The sequence below is a fragment of the Microcebus murinus genome, chromosome 7 (assembly GCF_040939455.1).
Source record: "Microcebus murinus isolate Inina chromosome 7, M.murinus_Inina_mat1.0, whole genome shotgun sequence".
NCBI lineage: Eukaryota > Metazoa > Chordata > Mammalia > Primates > Cheirogaleidae > Microcebus > Microcebus murinus.
Window position 1 is genome coordinate 5824963 of NC_134110.1, and position 21887 is coordinate 5846849.

Genomic DNA, 21887 nt, shown 5'->3' on the forward strand with positions numbered 1-21887 from the left:
AGGAGTTCAAGACTACCCAAGCAATATAGCAAGACCCCACCTCTAAAGAAATGGAATATATTAGCTGGGTGCAGTGATGTGCCCCTGTAGTCCCAGCTACTTGGGAGGCTGAGGCAGGAGAATTGCTTGAGCCACTGGACCACTGCACTCCAGCCTGGGTGACAGAGCAAGAAAAAAAAAAAAAGATTAAATTAAATTTTAAATTAAAAATTAATAAAAATTTAGATTAAAATTTAATTAAAGAATTTAAAAAAGATTAGGACACAGACATAGCGACATCGGACACAGATGGACACAGACAGAGATATCTATAGTGTGAACCCACAGCAAGAAGCTGTTTAACCTACAAAGTCAAGAAGAAAGGTCTCAGAAGAAACCAGATTTGCTGGCACCTTGATCTTGGACTGCTAGCCTCATAACTGTGAGAAAATAAATTTCTGTTGTGTAAGCCACCCAGACCGTGGTTATTCCGTTCTGGCAGCCTAACAAATAAAAACAGTTTACAAAGAGTCTCTGTGTCTTAGCAATACCCACTGAAATAGCCACAGATGGAATGACAGGCTGTCTGGGACTTGCTTCAGAATAATCTTTGAGAAGGGCTTCAAGAAGAGGGTGGCTCATAGGTGAAACAAGATTGGCTACAAGTGGAATAATTGCTGAGGTTGGGTGACAGGTATGTTGGTTTATTCTGAGTTCATTCTACTATTCTTCCTGTTTCTATGTATTTTGAAAATTTTGATAATAAAAAGTAAAAAGATAATAACAAAAAACAAAACTAAAGAGGAGACAGAGGGATAAGACCTACATCTGTGGCTCTAAAAAAATGTTGGCTGTACCTTAGAGACTCCCCAGAAGCTGAGCCCCTGGTATTGGCATTTTTTTTTTTTTTTTTTGAGACAGAATCTCGCTCTGTCGCCCAGTTTAGAATGCAGTGGCATCATTGTAGCTCACTGCAACCCCCAACTCCTGGCCTCAAGCGATCCTCCTGCCTCAGCCTCCTGAGTAGCTGGGACTACTGGTGTGTGCCGCCACGCCTGGCTCATTTTTCTATTTTTTTTTTTTTTTTCTTTTCTAGAGATGGGGTCTTGCTCTTGCTCAGGCTGGTATTGAACTCCTGGCCTCAAGTGATCCTCCCACGCCTGGCCTGCAGTGGGAATTCAGATGTTGGTAACTGCTGACCTACAGAAAGAGAACGAGAAGTTCTCTAATGGAGAGATGTAAGAATACGTGAAGGAAAAGGCTATGTTCCTGGAGGAGGAAAGTAAGCTCTGTAAACTTTTCCAAGTTAATTTATAAATTAAAATTCCTATTCAAAAACTGTGATCAACTGTGCGAGAGTTCACCAATAACTTCTCTCCCCCCTGGGGAGGATGTGTCTCCGCTGTCCCGCTGAAGTTAGGCTCGGCTGTGTAGTGTGTAGTGTACTTTGGTCAATAAATGCCACCAGGAGTGACCTCTCTCGTTTCCGGGCAGAAGCTTCAAGAGCCGCGCTCTTCCCACTCTCCGGGAGGCCCGTGATGCCCTAGCCGGTGGCGGCTCCGGGAGCCTGGGTCCCTGAGCAAGGACAGTGACGACGCGCACACAGCACACTCCAGCGAGCCGCTGTGCACGGGGAGCGGGAGGCAGGAACAAATCTTTGTTTCAAAACCACTGAGATTCGGGAGCTGTTTCCATAGAATCTAGTCCATCTTGACTAACATAGAAATGTAACGTAGAACTTGACAAAATAATTCTGAAGTTCAACAGAAGAAAAAAAAAACAGAAATAGGCAGGGAGACAAGAGCACACTCTGAAGCAGCACTGCGTCGGGGTTAGCACTATCAGATATTAGGGCACATCACCAATAATAATTAAACATTAATAACGGTACAGTGTATAGAAACAAAAGCTGACAAATACATTCGCACTGAAGTACACAAAGTTAGGAAAATCACCCATTTCTTCTAGGTCACTTGTCTTTCTAGAACATTCCTAATATATAACAAAATTCTGATAAACTCCCCAGATAAACTGGCCTCACCCCGTGGGTGCTCTCACAGGCGGCGGGACGCTGTCTGTCTGCTTGCGGCGCCCTCCCAGAGCCGGGTCCGCGCTGCCGTGAGCTCCGGCTGTGCTCGAGCTCCTCCTTGGGGGCCCAGCGCAAATGCTTCTCCCGGGGGGATTCTGCCTTCCATACTCCACTCCCCATCTACGGTCAGGCTGGTCTCCACGCTGCTGCCCCACGCCCGCCAGGCCGCCCGCCGGCACGCTCATCCCCTGTGCTGCAGTTCCTTATGGACAGTCCCGTCTCCCCGCAGGACGCGTCTTATCTATCTGGGCCACACAGAGCACGGCTGATCCCTCGCCAGCATTAACAGACCTTCCAGTATTTGAAAAAAAAAATAAACCTAACGTGTAATAAATGTTGGCTATATGGTAATCAACTGCCTGCCAAGTCCTTAGTACCCTTAACTGTCGCCCCCACTGTTGCAGGTGAAGAATCTGGAACTGAGTTTAAGCAAACTGCTCAAGGCCACACAGCCAGTCAGTGGCAGCGAGGGGGTATGTGACCCAGAGCTGCCTCCTGCCCTGGGTCCTCTGTGAGCTCGGCCCCCTCTGCTCCGTCAACTGCCAGCCTCCCGTGACTGGGGGTGGCCGTGACTTCCAGCCTGGTCTCCTCGGTCCACAGCCCTCAGGGCAGCACTCGGAGGGCAGGGGCCTGGACCACGCAGACCCAGCTACGCTGCGAGCTCTGAGACGATTCTAGAGGCGGAGGCAGCCAGAGCCTGGCTCATGTCTTAGCTCTTCTACTTGCTGGCTCTGCACCCTTGGCCGAACCACTTAACCTCTCTGTGCCTCAGTTTGCCCATCAGAATTTTACTGTCTCATGGGTTGCTGTGGAGATTAATGGGATTATGGCTGTGAGACATCAGCACTATGGCACACTTTAAGTGCCCTCACTGGCATTTCTCATCTTATTGTTGGCACACGGTGCTGTTAGTGCTCCCAAGTCTCCGTCCTGGCCCTGCAGCCAACCCATGACTCCCCGTCCTCTACACGTATAGATGACGTTTATGCCCAAGTGTAGGACCTTATAATCATTCCCCATTCTTTTCATGCGTGTTGGAGTTGGCCTGTTTCTGCCTTTTGGATCCAATTCCATCTTCCACATACTATTCCCCATGTACCTGTGTTCTCTGTAAATGTGGATATTCACCTATATCTCAAGCCACTGCTCGAACTGTAGAACAGAGTCTGTCAAATGGGCGTCTTCTCGTGTGGGAGGGAGCACAGAGGAGGACACGGAGCACCCAGCGTTCTGCCTGCCACAAAGCAGGCACACCTGTTCACCCTCCCCTGCCTGTGACCTTCCCTCAGCTGTCCTTACAGGAGACAGTGCCCTTACGTGTTACCAGCAGCAGCATAAACCGTGATGACTTTGCTGAGGACAGTCTGACAAGATGTACAAATATGCATAAAAAATGTCAACTCCATGATTCTACTGGGGATTTACCCCAAAGAAGTCACTAAAGAGAAAAAATTCTGTGTACAAGACACAGTATTTATAGCATTATTTAAAATGCTGAAAAAACTTTAAATAATCTAAGTGCCCTACAAAGAGAAATGGTTAAACTATAATATAGTAATAGCAATGTGGCTCTTAAAAAGATTATATATAATGACTATGCATCTTTTTTTTTTTTTTTTTTTTTTTTTTTTGAGACAGAGTCTCACTTTGTTGCCCAGGCTAGAGTGAGTGCCGTGGCGTCAGCCTAGCTCACAGCAACCTCAAACTCCTGGGCTCCAGTGATCCTTCTGCCTCAGCCTCCCGGGTAGCTGGGACTACAGGCATGCGCCACCATGCCCGGCTAATTTTTTTTTTTTTATATATATATATCAGTTGGCCAATTAATTTCTTTCTATTTATAGTAGAGACGGGGTCTCGCTCTTGCTCAGGCTGGTTTTGAACTCCTGACCTTGAGCAATCCGCCCGCCTCGGCCTCCCAAGAGCTAGGATTACAGGCGTGAGCCACAGCGCCCGGCCATGACTATGCATCTTTATGTCAGTGAATATAAAGTTATTTAAATAAGTCACCATAGATATACACACTGTGACTACAACTAAAAGACTATGTACATACAGATAAAGAAAGGGAGGATGAAGAAATAGAAAATTGTAATTATGGTGAGATTATAGACACAATTTTTGGTTCTTTTGGTTATTTCCCATTAAAACGTATTATAATTTATTTGGTCATAAACATCCCAGATTTACTTGTGCATATACAGATGCATATTTTATGTGTTTATTATTTGTGTGTGCATATATCATCTGAAGAGAGCTAAACAGGAATCAAGCATGAGCAGTCCAGAAGCCAGAGCCTTAGCTAACACAGGATTTTAATTAAAGTCAAGAAGCATTTATTTGTCTCATATGAGATCCAATTCCTGCCCTCCAGGAACCTGAAATCCAGCGCGATGCTAGCGTGCCCGGCTCCCTCCAGCTGACATTCACGTGCCTCGTTGCACCCTAGCCTGCCAGTCACGAGAGTCCCAAGGAATGAGACGGCACAGTGGTGAAGGGCACATACTCCGCCACCCGATCTATTTCGCTCCCAGCCCTGCTGACACCAGCCAGGGGACCGTGGGCCAGACCTTCCCCTGTGAACTTCAGTTGTGCCTGCGTGAGGTGAGGTGGCTGGGGCGAGGAGGGCATCGCAAGCGCCCGGCACAGGCTGGCTGCTGGTACGACTGCGTGCCCCACCATCTCTTGTGGATGGGCATAGATTTTAAACTTAACATTAGGGAGAAGCAGAAGTAGCAGCACACTTGTGGTGAGGACAGAAAAAGGGGGGCCTCCACTTAGCCATGCCCCATGCTTACCGTAGGTGAACATGCGTGGTGAGGTGAGCTCGATGTTAGGCAGGGCGCCCAGGTGGTTCAGCACGGCGCACCGATAGCCATTTTTCTGGGCGTAGTCAACAAAGGTGCGGATGTACTGCTTCTCGCTGTGATTGGCGATTCCAGGGCAGATAACCATGGTGATGTCATCTACAGGGTGGACAGAAAGATCCTCATGTATCCAAAAAGTGTGACATGACAAATAGACATAATTATACTTCACTGGCTTAGAAGACAGGAGGAGGGAATTTAACATACATCTTTTCACTCAATTCTCTTTTCCCTTCTAGCTGTAGTTGTCTGTATCAGTGCTTCTCAAACTATGGTGAGGGGTTAGTTTTTAAACTTTCCAATAAGTGATGGACAGACCCTTTTGGAAAATACAATAAAAATTAAATACTAGAAAAATGAAATGCAAAAATATATAAATCTCAATTTTTTTTTTTTTTTTTTGAGACAGAGTCTCACTTTTGTTGTCCAGGCTAGAGTGAGTGCCGTGGCGTCAGCCTAGCTCACAGCAACCTCAAACTCCTGGGCTCAAGCGATCCTTCTGCCTCAGCCTCCCGAGTAGCTGGGACTACAGGCATGTGCCACCATGCCCGGCTAATTTTTTTTTATATATATATATCAGTTGGCCAATTAATTTCTTTCTGTTTATAGTAGAGACGGGGTCTCGCTCTTGCTCAGGCTGGTTTTGAACTCCTGACCTTGAGCAATCCGCCCGCCTCGGCCTCCCAAGAGCTAGGATTACAGGCGTGAGCCACAGCGCCCGGCCAAAATCTCAATTTTTTATTATTAGATTCAACAGATATAAAATTACTCTGTCGAATTGCTATAGAAGTTCCTGCATGTTTCTCTTAATTCTGTGTGAATGAACAAATGAATGAAAAAATTAAAGGTAGTGCTTGCACAGACCTCTTTGACCCAGCAATTTTACTTTCAGGTATTTATCCTACAGATATAATTGTATACACGCAAAACAATATATATTGCATATACACACACAGCTTTACATTTGACTGGACACACCTAAATGTCCATAAATAGGGATCTGATTGAATAAATTATTGCACATCCAAGTGATGAAATGTTATTAAGCCTTTAAAAATAATGAGACATCCTTATATATACTGACACGGCAAGATTTCCTACATAGTAAGTGAAAAAAGCTAGGTGCAGGAAAGGGTTATAATAATGCCACCATTTGCGTGGAGGAAAAAAAGATATCTATCTATATTTATAAATGATTATACTAACTTTGGAGCCATACACAAGAAACCTCACAGTGGGTGCCACTGGGGAAGGTCTGGGTGGGGAGTAGAGGTAGGAGTGAGACTTCTACTTCCACTGTCTATCTTTAGTACCTTTGAATTTTCTACCATGAGCATCAATTACCTACTTGAAAATCTGAATACATATTTTTCTTTGAAAGAAAAGTGGTAGTATCACTTCTTGGCCTTTTGGCTAAGATCAAGTGTAGAAAAGTGATTAAGTTATTAAATCTGATCATAATTTTCCTTTAAGATTAAAATCATTTAAAAATTCTTAATGCTGGTAAGGAAATTTGAATTAGTAAGTAATTTTATAGTACATATAAAGAACCTTAAAATTTTGTGAACTTTGATCTGGTAATTCCAATTCTTGGACTCTCATCTAAACTTTTATGATTAAGGATGCTCATCATAGAATTATTCATAGTGACAAAATGACAAACAAGCTAAATGCTCAACAGAAGAATGGTTAAACTATGGTGTGACCACATTGTAGAATGCAAAACAATCATTAAAATTGTGTTTTTAAAGATTTTAGAAAATTTAGATAATATAGAAACAATTAAAAAAGAAAATAAGGGGCCAAGGCGTGGTGGTTCACGCTGTAATCCTAGTACTTTAGGAGGCCCAGGCAGAAGGATCACTTGAGGCCATGAGTTCCGAGATCAGCCTGGGCAACACAAAACAATGGTATACTGGGTGGTGAGATTATAAGTGATTCCTCTTTTCTTCTTTATTTTTTTTGAGACAGGGTCCTGCTCTGTTGCCCTAGGCTGGAGTGCAGTGGCATCATCATAGCTCACTATAGCCTCCAACTCCTAGCCTCAAGCAATCCTCCTTCCTCAGCCTCCTGAGTAACTGAGACTATAGGCGCACGCCACCACATCCAGCTAATTTTTTGTAGAGACAGGGTCTTGCTATGTTGCCCAAGCTGATCTTGAACTCCTGGCCTCAAGCAATCTTCTTGCTTTGGCCTCACAAAATGCTGGAATTACAAGTGTGAGCCACCACGCTTTGAAAACCTTATTTTCTTTTTTAATTGTTTCTGTATTATATAAATTTTCTACAAGGAAGACTTATTCCTTTTAAGTCAGAAAAAAATTTCATAAAATGGAAAAAAGGGCCGCTTTTTGTAGAGTACTTCTTAGGTACAAATTGCCTTCCCCAGAACCACCTTCATGAACCCTTCCGGGGACAGAGGTGATGGGAAGACATGAACAAGTACAACAAGAATCAAGAGTTCTGCCCTTTCAACATCCCCTCCCAGTACTGGTAGGAAAAGCAGATGGCCAAATGAAATTTTGTGCTTTAGTGGTAAAAAAAAGTAGAAGCATTATAAGTAAGAGAAAGAAAATATTTAGCTGGGTATGGCAGAGAAGTAAATATTTGACAGACCAGCTATAGATGTATAAACACAATGTAAACACTCCTAACCTACGCATTTATTCATCCCTTCTACAACTGCTTACTGGGAGCCCGCGGCTGGGCTCCGGGCATTCTCACATTCTAGGGGATAAATAACAGACGGCCACACAGGTGAGGCTAGAGAGTAGTTGGCGCCGTGAAGAACTAAAGCAGGAAGGAAGCACTAGTTAGGGGAGTCAGGGATGGTCCCTCTCAGGAGGTGACATCTGAGCTGAGACCTGGATGACAAGGAAGGGGCCTGTGAAGGCCTGGGGACACGCATTTCAGGCAGAGGGAATATAAATTAAATCTTTGTCACCAGCTACTCGACAGTTCTAGTCACTTTAAATAACTGAGGGTTATAATACATTTACTGGAATTTACCCATAAATAATTATTGAGCTCCTATAAAACTGGTGGTTTTGAATACCATGGAACATGCTCTCTTGCGGTAGGAATGCCATTCAAAAGGATGTCGGCATCTAACTGCACTCCCTCAAAAGTCCTCCTTATGAAGCGTTTCATGAGCGTTTACTGTAGGCTGGACTGAAGGATGCCACATTCCAGCAGCAACAGAAATTGGCGTTGTTTCTCAGAAATAAGTGTCCTAGACTCTTGCATGATTAATATGACCTTAATGTGTCTTTTTGCACAGGGAAGCCTAAGCAAAGGGAACTTGAGAGCCTTTGATACCTGCTGCTATCCAACCACCACCGCCAGCCTACATGGCATCTCCAAGCCTCAGTTTCCCCATCAGTAGGGTGGAGATAAGGGAAGCACTGACCTCAGTGGGTGGGTATGAGATCTAAATGCGGTAGCAGTATATAGAAGCACTTGGGCACAGTTGAGCCTCTGTTGCTGTCGTCAACCCAGAGGCCTGGTCCTTGGGGGCCTGGGCTCCAAGCGCTTCCTCATCCCCTTGCGCTAAGCTTCTGTATTTTACTAGAGGATTACAAAACTGTGCTCTGCAGGTTTTCTGAAGAGCTTTACAAGGAATGGCAAGCAAGTGTTGGAGCTTACACCTGCAGGTTGCTCCTAAAGGAGGAATCTTAGCAGACTTCCCAACAGCCCCGATGAGAGGGGACAGAGTTAGTGGCACGAGCGTTTACACCGTGCTCACCACTGACCAGTGCTCCTTCTCAGAGTGATGGCCCAGTCACGCGACCTAAACCACTCACCTCCAACACAGTGCTCAGCCAAGGGCTCGAAGAGGTCAAATGTTGATGTGGCCCCGTCAGACATGGTGATGAACTTCCGGTGCCCGTAAGGGTGTGGCGACCTCACCCTTCCCATCTTCCCATACAAGGCTGTCTGGATGTGTCCACTTTTCCCCCAGATCAACGGTGGAAGGTATCTGAGAAAGAAGGAGAGGAGAGGTCAATTTCCCACATGTTCCTTGCAAAATGCTCTGAAAAACCTTTCAGCAGTCTTTCAACCTATTTAAGTTTCTTCCTGACAAATACTATACATGAAGCATAAACATGAAGTTTTTTTATTACCTTACATCCATGCCATGATTTACCCCTTTTCCCAATTTATTAATATATCCTGCATCAGATGAGCTTTAGAAATCAACCAGGACATGCTTAAATAGAGAATATTTCAATTTAGGGTGTTAATTCAACATGGGTTATTTCCATAATACAGAATAAAAAGAAAGCAAGTGACATTTTGAACGCACTCAACTTGACAGGGTTAGCCTCATCACCAAATGAGATGATGTATATTCAATAGCTGGCACGACACCCACGCTCACTAAATGCTCACTTCCTTCTCTACCCCCAACGAGACAGGGCACGACTGCAATGGTCACTCCATTAGCCGCATGTGCTCTCAGTTACACCAGGAAGGGCTGCAAACTCTCCTAAGAGCCCGTAAGTGCCTTGGGGGATGGGGGCACAACCATATGCCCCGAAGCAGCACTCCCCAGCCTTTTTGGCACCAGGGACCAGTTTCATAGAAGACAACTTTTCCAAGGACAGGGTGGGTGGTGGGAATGGTGAGTTATAGGGAGCGGCTGTAAATACAGATGAAACTTCGCTAGCTCGCCCGCCACTCACCTCCTGCTGTGCAGCCTGGTTCCTAACAGGCCACAGACCGGTACTAGTCCTCGGCCCAGAGGTTGGGGACTGCAGCCCCAGAGAATGTGCTGGAAGGGCAGAGCAGTGTAAATATTTGTTGGATTAGTGAAGGATAAAGTCTTGTTAGCCCAAGCAAGGCATGATGGCTCCCTAACAACTGTTTTTTACAAAAACACAGAGTGATTCTGGCCCTTGGTAGGAAATGCAGAAATCCTAAACTAGTTAATTACTGGGAAAAGAAGGTGTTCCAGGTTACAATTAAGAAATGATTATGGTTTACAACCACAGTACAAGATGATTCCATTTACTGAAACTGCCATTAGTTTCTCTTCCATGGCTTTTAGCCCAAGCCTGACGGTTGGCCAGGATTTGTGCCCTACATGGACTAGAGTCATATAATATAAAACAGTAATGACATCAATCCTTTAACTCTGTGTTTTATTACAGTGGTGAGTGTTTTTGTTTTGTTTCTTTTTTTCCCCTTGGAGGCATCCATCATTGGCTGGGTGTTTTATTAATAATATACTTTAACCTATTTGCCTATTGATACCTATTATTTCTCTTGGAACCAGATGATCCCAGGAGCCCTTCTTCCATTTACTCTTTTTTTGTGTGTATAATTAATTAAATCTACATGAAATTAAGAGACATGAAACTATCGCCATAAGCAAGCCAGTTCCCAGACAAGCTTCCTCTTTCGGGGCGGGGAGAAGAGGGAAGATAATTTTAATTCCTTAAGGACAGGAAGGCACTTGTCAGTGTCACACCATAGGTGCAAATACCGGTGTTGAAGCCACGGCGTTTGGAAAGCAGACGATGGCATTTATGAGAGCTGAGTGGATTATGACAGTAACAAAAAGCAAGCTTATAAATATAACATAAATTGGACAACTGAATACTATACAAGAGGTAGATTTAGAATTTATAAAGGGCTTCAGACTACCAAGTTAGAAAGTGCATATTGTGTAGAAGGAGAGGAGTGATCTAAGAAACCGAACTCCTGAGGACTCCTGGAAGGGAAGTTGGAAGAAAATTTTTGTTTATAATATAAATTAGAGCCAGGTGCGGTGGCTCACACCTGTAATCCCAGCTACTGAGGCAGGAGGATCCCTTGAGCCCGGGAGTTCGAGGCTGCAGTGAGCTGTGATCGTGCCACTTCACTCTAGCCTGGGCATAGAGTGACACCCTATCTCTAAACACACACACAGACACAAATAAATTAAAAATAAAAATATGCTGAGGTTGGCCAGCTGAGGTGGCTCGCGCCTGTAATCCTAGCACTCTGGGAGGCTGAGGCGGGTGGATCGCTCAAGGTCAGGAGTTTGAAACCAGCCTGAGCAAGAGCAAGATCTCGTCTCTACTAAAAATAGAAACAAATTAATTGGCCAAATATATATATATATATATATAATTAGCCGGGCATGGTGGCGCATGCCTGTAGTCCCAGCCACTCAGGAGGCTGAGGCAGCAGGATCGCTTGAGCCCAGGAGTCTGAGGTTGCTGTGAGCCAGGCTGACACCACGGCACTCACTCTAGTCTGGGCAACAAAGTAAGACTGTCTCAAAAAAAAAAAAAAAAAAAAAATGCTGAGGTTAAAAGTGTTAGAAGAATGGCTAAATTTTATATGCCCATCTTCTGATCTTGTTTACAATACAATATAATCTTAGAAAATAGGACAAAAGAATAAAATAAAATTTCCTTTTGGCTATTCACACATTTCTCACATAATGATGACACGTGATCACCTTGATGCCATGCTCCTGGTTCAACATGCGCCCCCTCTGAATCCTGGCTACAGCCCAGCAAGCGGCCCGCCAGCCTGTAGTCAGTGAGCCTATTCCGTCGTCCACCTGCCAATGGAGGGGTAACCTCAACACGCAGACCTGGTCATGGCTCTCCACTGCACAGGTCCTAGCTCGGCCGAGGAGGCTGGCCCCACTGTGGTGCTCGCTTACCTTTATGCCTAAGCCCTAACAAACCTAAACCTCCAGCCCCCACCCCACCCCCCAAAACAGGTACACATTGTGCCGAACTGTTATTCTTTGTGGTGCCTTGCTCAAGCTGTTGCCTCTGCCTGGAATGTTCCTCTTTCCATGCCCAGTTTCTTCTGGCCAGCTACTGCTCATCTCTCAGGACTTCCAGTCAGGCTGCTGGGGACGGTGCCCTTCACAGGGGCATAGCTCTGTCTAGCACCCGGGTGGCTTGATTAATTTAGAAGCTCTTTTCAAGCACACCCCCCCCCCAGCTGCTCATTCACCTTTGGGTCTATGCCCAGGGCACCTGCCACACATGAAACACGTAGGGGAGACTTGCGAAAATGAACGTCATACAGACCCACATAGTAAATCTAAAAAGACAAATATATGTTTTAAAAATATACAAAAATGCATTTAAAAATAACATGTACCCTAATAATGTGACTTAAGCTATAAAATGATTGGTGTTTGGCTAATGTCCCCTTTCCAGCCCACCTAAGGCCACTCTCAGAGCAGGCTGGGACAGGATTCTCAAGGTGGCGGTGTGTGGGTGTGGGTGTGTGTGTATGTTAGGAGGCAACTGCCTCAGAATCACCTGGGACTTTCGCAGTTCAAGGTAAGGTCAACTTTGCAGACAATGGAAGTCTCACAGGCTTTAATTTTACGACAATACCATCTACTGTTTTTAATTAACATCACAATAATATAACACCAGAGTTTACCAAATTTAAGTTTTGGACTTCATTTACTCTGGTGGGGTTTTACTGTGGGTTTGTTTGCATAACTTATCCACAGACCACAAGAAAAAAACAAAAACAAAAACAGAATAGGTATCCAGTTATGTGGTCTAGACTAGGGAGGCAACACGGACCAGAACAATGGAATATTTTGAAATTTATATAAACATATAAACACTGAAAAGACAGTGCTAAAATGGCATATAGAATTTTTATATTTTGTGGTTAAATGTTTTTTTTAATTAAAATCTTGGCATTTTATGTTTTGTTTCAAAAACAACTATTCTAACATCCAATTATATATTTTCCAATGTTTCCTTCTATTACTCCTATATTTTAAAAAATGTATTAACCTTAAACCCACTTACTTTTGTAAATGATATGAAAGAAAGATTTAATTCATTTTTTCCCCTAACAGATTAGCTCATTGTCCTTACACCATAAATAGTCAATCCTTTCCCTAATGATTTCAAGAGTCATCTTATATATACACTAAGTTCTCAATTAAATATTTACATTTGTTCTATATTCTCTGTTTTGGTTCACTGATCAATTTGTCTATTCATATGACACTGCTTTAATTAATATACCTTTCTGGGATATGCTGAGAGTTGATAATGCGGGCTGCCTTTACTATTTTTCAAAAATTTCTTGCAGATTTTTGGCATTTTATTTTCCAGATGAATTACAAACTTAGTTCCATGAAAATTTTGGGATTTTTGATTGGCAACACAACAAATATACATTACCTTGGGGATAATTGATATCTTTACATTATTGATTTGTTCTATCCAAAAACATGGTGTGTCTCTCCATTGTGTCCTATAGTAAAATTTTATTGCTTTATGTTTTACAGAATACTCAAGTTTTTACTACACTAATTTCCATGTCTTTCTATATGTATTTTTAAAAGCTATTCTTGAGTTGAAGCATCTGGGAATGTTTCTTTCCTAACTCCCTGGAAGCAGGAACAATATCTTCTACTTCTATACTAATCCATATGGTATTTTGCCCAATGTTGTGCAATGCCCAGTGGCTAATAAATGCTTGTTACTAAGAAACAAGTTAGACCACAACAAAACACAGAAGCCAGCCCGTCCTTATTTTCTGAGCCTATTTATAATCAACATCTAGCTTTACTAACAGAACTGCCCATGGGAAAAATCTGGACCTCCCTCCCACCCACATCTCCCCCGCCACACACAAACACAGCCGCCGGGCAGATGGAGCTCACGCCAGCAAGGGCAGCCAGTTGCTGGTCTTTCCAAAAGAGAGTTGGAAAAGTAAAGTTGACTAATGCTCATCTTTGCCCTAAATCAGTGGGTGGCTTACTCTTCCTTATGGTACCTGCGTCCCTAGGTTGTAAATCAAACCACTTTATAGCTAGCTATCAAACTCATACTTAGCTGCTATTCTCTTTGATTCTCTCCAGTACCTCTCTACCAAATTAGCAGAAGACTTGGCACACAGTACGTGTTTAGGATGTGTTGTCTCAGATTGAGTCCCCATATCTCAGCCAATCCCAGCAAGTCCTGCCCAGTGAACAAAATGCCCATCAGCAGCCAGCTGCTCCTTGGCATTTAAGTTTCTATCAGATAGGATGCGTAGGTTAAAGCAACAAAACCCAACTCTGACTAACTTAAGTAAAGAAGGGAATATATAGGGGGATGCTTGGGGTGCTCAGCAAATGGATAAAAGACTGGAGACCCAGGCTTGAAAGGAGGGCAGGATCCAGGAAAGAAAGAAACCAGGGGGCTGCTGTAGATATGTGCTCTTTACAAAGTTAACAACACACCCCCACTGCTCCCCAGAGTCAATGTCCCGGGAGTGAGGTGTCTGGAAGAAAGGATGCCTTTAATTTCAGAGTAGGTGAGCAAGACGCCTTGATTTATTACGTGCGTGTGGGGTTGGGAACTTTCCCAAGAGAAAATCTATATGCCCTTAGAAAGGAAGCATGGATGCTACAACATACCCTAGCAATGGATTCGCTTGCCCCATAAGCACTGAAGCATCTGCTTTACCCATAACAACATAGACCAGAAACTGGAAACCTACTTGCTCAAGTGGGGTTTTTTTGTTTGTTTGTTTTTTGTTTTATGCACCCATTTTCCTAAAAACAAATCTGAGCATACAAAACAGTGTGTTGTTTTTTTCAAGGGAGACACCTAAGAAAGTAGAGTGTTAAGACTCCTGGTTTATGATCTTTACTGGTCTTAGAGTAAAGTAGCACATTTTGAACCCACTACTTTGTCCCTACCACTTTTCTGAAGTAAAATGCACAAAACATGGAATTGACCATTTTAAAGTACGCAATTCAGTGGCATTTAGTACATTCACAATACTGGGCAACCATCACCTCTACCTAGTTCCAGAATATTTCATCACTCCAAAAGGAAAGCCCGTATGCACTAAGCAGTCACTCCTCATCCCCCACCCCCCTCGGCAACCACTAATCTGCCTTCTGTCCCTATGGATTGCATATTCTGTATATTTCATACCAACAGAATTATACAATATGTGACCTTTTGTCTTGTGGTTTTTCAATTAGCATAGTGTTTGAGGTTTATCCCTGCTGTAACATGCTAGTGGAAATCCATTCCTTTTCATGGCTGAATAATGTTTCATTGCATGGATATACCATATTTTGTTGATCCATGCATCAGCTGATAGACATTGGGTGGTTTCAACCTTTTGGCTATTGTGAATATCACTGCTATTTGTGTACAAACTTTATTTGAATACCCATTTTCAGTTCGTTAGGGTATGTACTTAGAAGTGGAATTTCTGGGTCATATGGTAATTCTATGTTTAACTTTTTGAGGAACCAAACTGTATTCCATGTAGCTACACAATTTTACATTCCCAACAGCAATGTACAAGGTCCAATTTCTCCATATCCTCATCAACACTTATAAAATTATTGTAGCCATCCTAGTGGGTGTGAAGTAGCATCTCATTGTGGTTTTGAATAGCATTTCCTTTGGGACCAATGATTTGAGTATACCTACCATTTTGACTCAAGGCCATTTTCTCCCACTCTATCTCTATTTTCATCTCTATCTCTAATATTAATCACAATTTTAAAAAATGAATTAGTTGATAAATAAATATTATCAGTCTTCTATTCATCTCACAATGGCTATTACTAGTGGAAAGAACCAACTCAACAATAAAATTTACGACAGCTGAAACTGCATGCGGTATAATTTAGTATTGTCTAAAAACTAAAAGGATCTAGTTTTCATAAAAACATTTAGACCTGCAAAATTTAACCTAGAGAATTGGACTTGGTGGAACTAATGACCACAGGAAAACTTACTGTAGCAGAAGCTATTGTCATAATATATGGCATGGACAAAAAAGTGATCACTGACTCCAAGCTTTGTAGTTGAATTTAAATAGAAAACAACACCAATGAAGTAAAATTTAACTGTATTGTATAAAAATATTCATTATGGAAATCAAATTGGCTCAGTAGAATTTGTTCCAGAAAATATTTTCTCAAAGAAAACTCTTTTTTTTTTTTTTGAGACAGAGTCTCACTTTGTTGCCCAGGCTAGAGTGAGTGCCGTGGCGTCAGCCTAGCTCACAGCAACCTCAAACTCCTGGGCTCAAGCAATCCTGCTGCCTCAGCCTCCTAAGTAGCTGGGACTCCAGGCATGCACCACCATGCACGGCTAATTTTTTCTATATATATTAGTTGGCCAATTAATTTCTTTCTATTTATAGTAGAGACAGGGTCCCGCTCTTGCTCAGGCTAGTTTTGAACTCCTGACCTCGAGCAATCCGCCCGCCTGGGGCTCCCACAGTGCGAGGGTTACAGGTGTGAGCCACCGTGCCTGGCCAAAGAAAAGTCTTTAATGTTAGCAGAACTCTGATGAAAATATTTATATTCAAAACATCCTTGGGCTCCACCTCTCCTGAGCCTTTTCTCGATGGGAGTGCAGGGGGTCAGAATCCACTTGCACTGCATTCCTGCGTGTTCCTCCTTCTCAGCCCAACCCAAGGCCAGAGACTTGGGACCAACAAAGGTGATGATAGGAGCTGAAAAGTAAGGAACTGGGGGGGGTGCCACTTCACACCCACTAGGATGGCTACAATAATTTTTTAATGGAAAGTGATTTTTTAATGGATCCCAAACGTAGCATCCACTTAGGGGCCTGGAGCAGGGAGGCTGGGTGGGCCACTTGCCGAGGGGCTCCGTGAGGTCCACGGAGTGGTTTTGCTTCTCCTCCACAATGAGGAAAGAATAAGGCTCATTATTTCACAGAGAAAAAAGGAATGGGAGGAAACAGTTGCCATGCTCTAATTATCTGTGAGAATGAGAGACGCGTAAATGCCACTAGAATCTTACTATAGCAAGGAAATTACATCACCTGGAGTGAAACTTGGGGCCTCTCCCTTAGTGACTTAAAACACACTGAGGATGTCCCCTAAGCCCTTTGACAAAGGAAGCCAGGGGAGTTTGAGGCACTGGCTCCACTACCAAGAATGTATTTACCTTTTCCTTTGAACACAGTGCATAATAAATACAACTGCCATTTTATCTATCTATAGAGAACTTCAGAGTTTGTTTCAAAGCTCTTCTTTACATGATCTCATTTGCCTTTAATGACAGTTCTATGAAATGGGCAGATGCTTTTAACCCCACGTAACCCTGGGGACCCTGAGGCCAGAGTCAATGGCTTGGCCATGGGCACACTGCTAGTCAATGGCAGAGTTAAGACATCCACTGAGGCCTTGACCACTGTGTCCAGTGCCTATTTGGATGATAAATTAGCCATGATGAGGACAAATAGATGCTTTCACTCTAGAGACTCCTATGACCCTGTTAGTCATTCTTTAAAGATTTTAGTTATCAGCCGGGCCCGGTGGCTCATGCCTGTAATCCTAGCACTCTGGGAGGCCGAGGTGGGTGGATTGCTCAAGGTCAGGAGTTCGAAACCAGCCTGAGCAAGAGCGAGGCCCCGTCTCTACTAAAAATAGAAAGAAATTAATTGGCCAATTTATATATATATATATATATATATATATATATATATATATATATAAAATTAGCTGGGCATGGTGGCGCATGCCTGTAGTCGCAGCTACTCGGGAGGCTGAGGCAGCAGGATTGCTTGAGCCCAGGAGTTCGAGGTTGCTATGAGGCTGATGCCACGGCATTCTAGCTGGGGCAACAGAGTGAGACTCTGTCTCAAAAAAAGATTTTAGTTATCTAGAACCAATGGAAATAGGGCTTAACGTATCTGAAGCAGTCCACAGCCAGCCGCTAGCATTAAAAATATATCAAATTAGCATACACATATTCTGGTATTGGCCATTTGTAAGGCTATCTCCAACCAGGGGCTTTTCAGCGACACAGGGAGCCTGGTAGTTATTCCTGAGACAGATCTGCTCACGGGGACCCAGTGAACAAGGGCTTCCAAGCCAGACGCTGACAGTAAACAGGAGAAAGGGCAAACCCCCAGAACAAGGTCGGGGGCTTTGGCAGGCACAGAACAGCAGCCGTCACGGCCAAGGGGAATCATTCAGGAGCAACTCCCTTCTCCCACTGTAACTTCTGCTCTCTTCTCCTTAGGGTCATTCTGTTTCTATAGTGGGGTCACATTTCACTCGCAGCTCGATTCGCAAGTTAAAAGCGGAAACTATCAACTATAATCAAATCACGCCCGGAACGTCCCGTAGGAAGGAACACACTGACTGTCGGTAGCAGAGCCGGGCAGTTCTCCCCCCAGTGCCAGGCGGATGGCCGGGGCTGCAGCTAAGCACAGACGGCACTGGTGGCTGGAGGTGAGGGCCACGTTGTGAAACAAAGAAAACGGAAAACACAAAAACACATCTTTAAATGTGAGGATGCAGCAAGATGTGCCCTCTTGCAGGAACAGGCTCACAGACTCTGGCGCTACCAGAGGGGACGTGAGGCTCCCAGCTCACGTGCCGCGGGGCTTGTGCTGCTCTGAGTGGAGAGCACGCTACACAAACGACATAATGTGTGTGTGCTTCTGGCTCTCTTTCTCCATGTGTAGAGCTCAATTTGCATGAGTTATGTTGCATGTTCATGCAATATATATGAGTTGTATGTTCATAAGACATAATTCCACTATATACTAGAAAACATATCAGAGTAATAGTTAAATATATTGTAATATTAGAAAAAGAAGTAAGGAATTCATCTTTAATTTATTCCTTGCCTGAATTCCAAGGCATTGGGTAGAAGACGGAACTCCCAACGCAGAGTGCTCTATCTGCAGGATTCTGTCGGGCATCCGCAGCCACTTCTGTTACTGGCCTGGAACTCCTGCTTGGGGTTTACTTAAAAGGTCATCCAGCAAAATGAGTGGCCATCTTTTCCAGAGCTTGTGACTTTAAAATGTTAGCACAGCCGGGCGCGGTGGCTCACACCTGTAATCCTAGCACTCTGGGAGGCTGAGGTGAGAGGATTACTTGAGCTCAGGAGCTTGAGACCAGCCTGAGCAAGAGCGAGACCCCATCTCTACTAAAAATAGAAAACTCAGCCGGGTGTTGTGGCGCACGCCTGTAGTCCCAGCTATTCAGGAGGCTAAGGCAGGAGGATCGCTTGAGCCCAGGAGTTTGAAGCTGCACTGAGCTGCAATGATGCCACTGCACTCTACCTGGGGTGACAGAGCAAGACTCTGTCTCAGAGAAAGAAAAAAGTCAGCACTGTTGTACGCCTTGAGGAAAAGCATTTGTGAACACAGCACGTGACTGGAGGGAAGCCTCACGAGTCCACAGGCCCTGACTTTGTTCCTAGCTCAGGTTGCTCAACTCCACAAACCCAGCTCTGGCATTTTACACTTTACCCCTCAGACTCCCCTTTCCTGAAAAACCCAAAGAGTCCGAAGGGACTCTTCAGCGACTGAGGCAAAATGCAGAGGACTGACACGGTCCTGGGAAGCCCTTCCAAGAAGCAAGCTCTCTTCGTCAGCTCCACAGAGACCTGCGGCCCGGCCGCTCCAGCTTCTCTCCGCACAACCCGGCTCTCAAGTGGCTGGTGGCGTCCTTCTCTGGCTGTGTGCCGGGACACCCATTAGGGTTCAAGTCAGGTGCCCAGACTGTCAGGAGACATGGGCTCGGGACGTTTCCTCAGTTTCCAGAAAGAATGCCCATCTTGACAGGCTCTCCACTCTGCTGAAAGCACACACTTGAGTAAAGAAAAAAATTTCATCTCGGAAAACATATTTGTCTGCAGAGAAAAAAGGTGACCTTTACTCTGACCAAGAGATGTTTTCAGAGTGACGACGTGAACCGAGAATGCCTAACTAGGAAAGTGCTGCCAGCACCTGGGACCAAGCAAAGATGTTATCAGGCCTGAACCAGCCTCTACCTCTATTTTCTTTTGGCTCTTACACATTGATTCAATAAGGTTCAACAAATATGGGTGCTGTAGGGCAGATAGAGATTAGAGCAAGATACAGTGCCTGGCCTTGTGGGGTTCATAATCTGGGGGTGGGGCACATGATGAATACATAGACAGCTACTGTCGGGCAGCGTACGGGGCAAGAAGGGCAGAATAGAACAGGATGATATTAGAGGGAGACAATCACCCGGCTGAGAAGTAGCACTTTTACTCAGTGCATGAGGGGGAGCCGAGGTTCTCAGAGAGTAGGGGTATTTGTGAGCACCTAGTCTCTGTGTCAGGTGCTCAGTTAGTCATGTCTCTTGTTCAACACATTAACTGCCATGTGAATTGTATTTAACTCATGCTAGTTTTGAGCCTAGGGCCTCATGAAACGTATGTAACTCACACATCTTTTCACCTTGGGAGCTGTGAGAACTATTTTTCAAGTTGCATATAACTCACGCACAGAAAACAATGAAAAAAAAACCCAAATTTTTCATTAAATTAGAAAGAATCATTTTGTTTTCAAAGTTTTTATTCTATTTTCATAATAAAACACCATGGCCCCAAGGAAAAACATTTTTTTCTAGTGTGGCAATGTGTTACTCTTCACAATAGCTTCGAGCAAGGGTATCATCCTATGCATCTATCCACTTATTTATTTTTAAAGACAGGGTCTCGCTCTCTTGTCCAGGCCAGAGTGCAGTGGCACAATCATAGCTCACTGCAGCCTTGACCTCTTGGGCTCAAGTGATCCTCCTGTTTCAGCCTCCTGAGTAACTGGGACTACAGGTGTGAACTAACATGCCTGGCTAATTTTTTTAAAAAAATTTTGTAGAGACAGGATCTTGCTATGTTGCCCAGGCTAGTCTCAAATTCCTGGCCTCAAGCAATCCTCCAGACCTGGCCTTCCAAAGTGCTGGGATTACAGGTGTGAGCCACCATGCCTGGCAACCCCCATTTTAAAGATGAGGGGGGAAAAAAGCCAGGATTAGAGGACAGGTCTCTGGTTCAGGCCAAAGCTTTTCTTACTATGTCACCCTCAAGACTCATCAACTCTCTCAGCTAGAAGTTAAAATAACAATTAAACATTTTTGTGCCTGCTTTTTCCTGTGTGATCAACCGTCAGAATGTTCTATTAAATCACGTTTCTCCAAATCAATGTGGTGAATTGAATGTGGTGGAACTGCTGTATGGTGTTCTTCACATGCATGCAACAAAAGGCCATTTCTTTGGTTTCACGTGTTTTTCACAACTGTAACTGACCTCTTAATGTTGGTGGAGGTTTTTCTGCAGAAGGTACATTTGGAAGGTAATTAACTTGAATAATCATATTTGATTGTTTCTAAGATGAGGCCAGGATGTTAATAAAATCATACTGAACATCTCCCCAATGATAATGAGATCCGGGAAGGCGATGACAACGAGAGCAAGAGAGGACAGAGGTGATTCTGGAAGGGCAACAGGATCTGATGTGGGGGTGCATTTTACTGTGCTTTAGCGGGTGAGAATAAATTCATCAGGACGAGCATCAGTGGTGGCCAAACACGGGGAGCAAAGCTTTGGGGCAGCTCCAGAAGGCAGAAAACTGAGCTGCAGACCTTCCTCTGGGTGTGCATGGGCACATGCATGTGCACATGTGGGCATATGTGTGTGCTTGTGTGTGTCGCACACAGGGGAGGTGAGGAAGCTGGGAAGGGGCAGAGCCCGTTAGGGTTTAGGGGAACATTTTGTAGGTGCTTTGTCTCTGATCCGGAGCGGCCAGAGCCTGCCCTCCACAGGCCTGCGACCCAGAATGCCTGCTGCCCTGCCACAGACCCCTCTGCCTCCTCACAGCAGTCCGGCCCACCTGAAGCCAGCAGGTCAACAGCAGGCCTTCAGTGAGCCCACCCGCAGGGCCTCGCCCTTCTCCAGCAGGCCAAAGCCCCCGAAGCCCCGACTTTGAAGGTGGCTAAGATGCGGAGCAGACCCTACGTGCAAGTCACACCAGTTCTCCTGGGGAGGCAAGGCTGAGGCTGGGAAAAGGCCTCGCCGTGAGCTCCGGGAGAAACGCCTTAGGCCTATTTCTCTCGAAATGGCAGTGGCATATTCAGCTTCCCAAACACCCATTAATACGCTCATCAGAAATCCGCTTTGAACACAGCATTTTCCCCCCACTGGAGGTAAATTCTTCA

General features: G+C 44.4%; 1 protein-coding gene across 2 annotated transcripts in view; it reads right to left on the reverse strand.

Moving 5' to 3' along the window:
* The window catches only part of ABHD2 (abhydrolase domain containing 2, acylglycerol lipase), a 102294-nt gene that overhangs the window by 34902 nt on the left and 45505 nt on the right, over positions 1-21887 (reverse strand). For both annotated transcript variants that reach the window (XM_012788879.3, XM_012788876.3), the window contains 2 exons: positions 8735-8910; positions 4864-5031 (listed from right to left, as the gene is read on the reverse strand). In XM_012788879.3, coding sequence (XP_012644333.1) covers positions 4864-5031; positions 8735-8849 — 283 coding nt within the window. In that variant the 5' untranslated portion in view covers positions 8850-8910. The remainder of the gene's footprint in view (positions 1-4863; positions 5032-8734; positions 8911-21887) is intronic.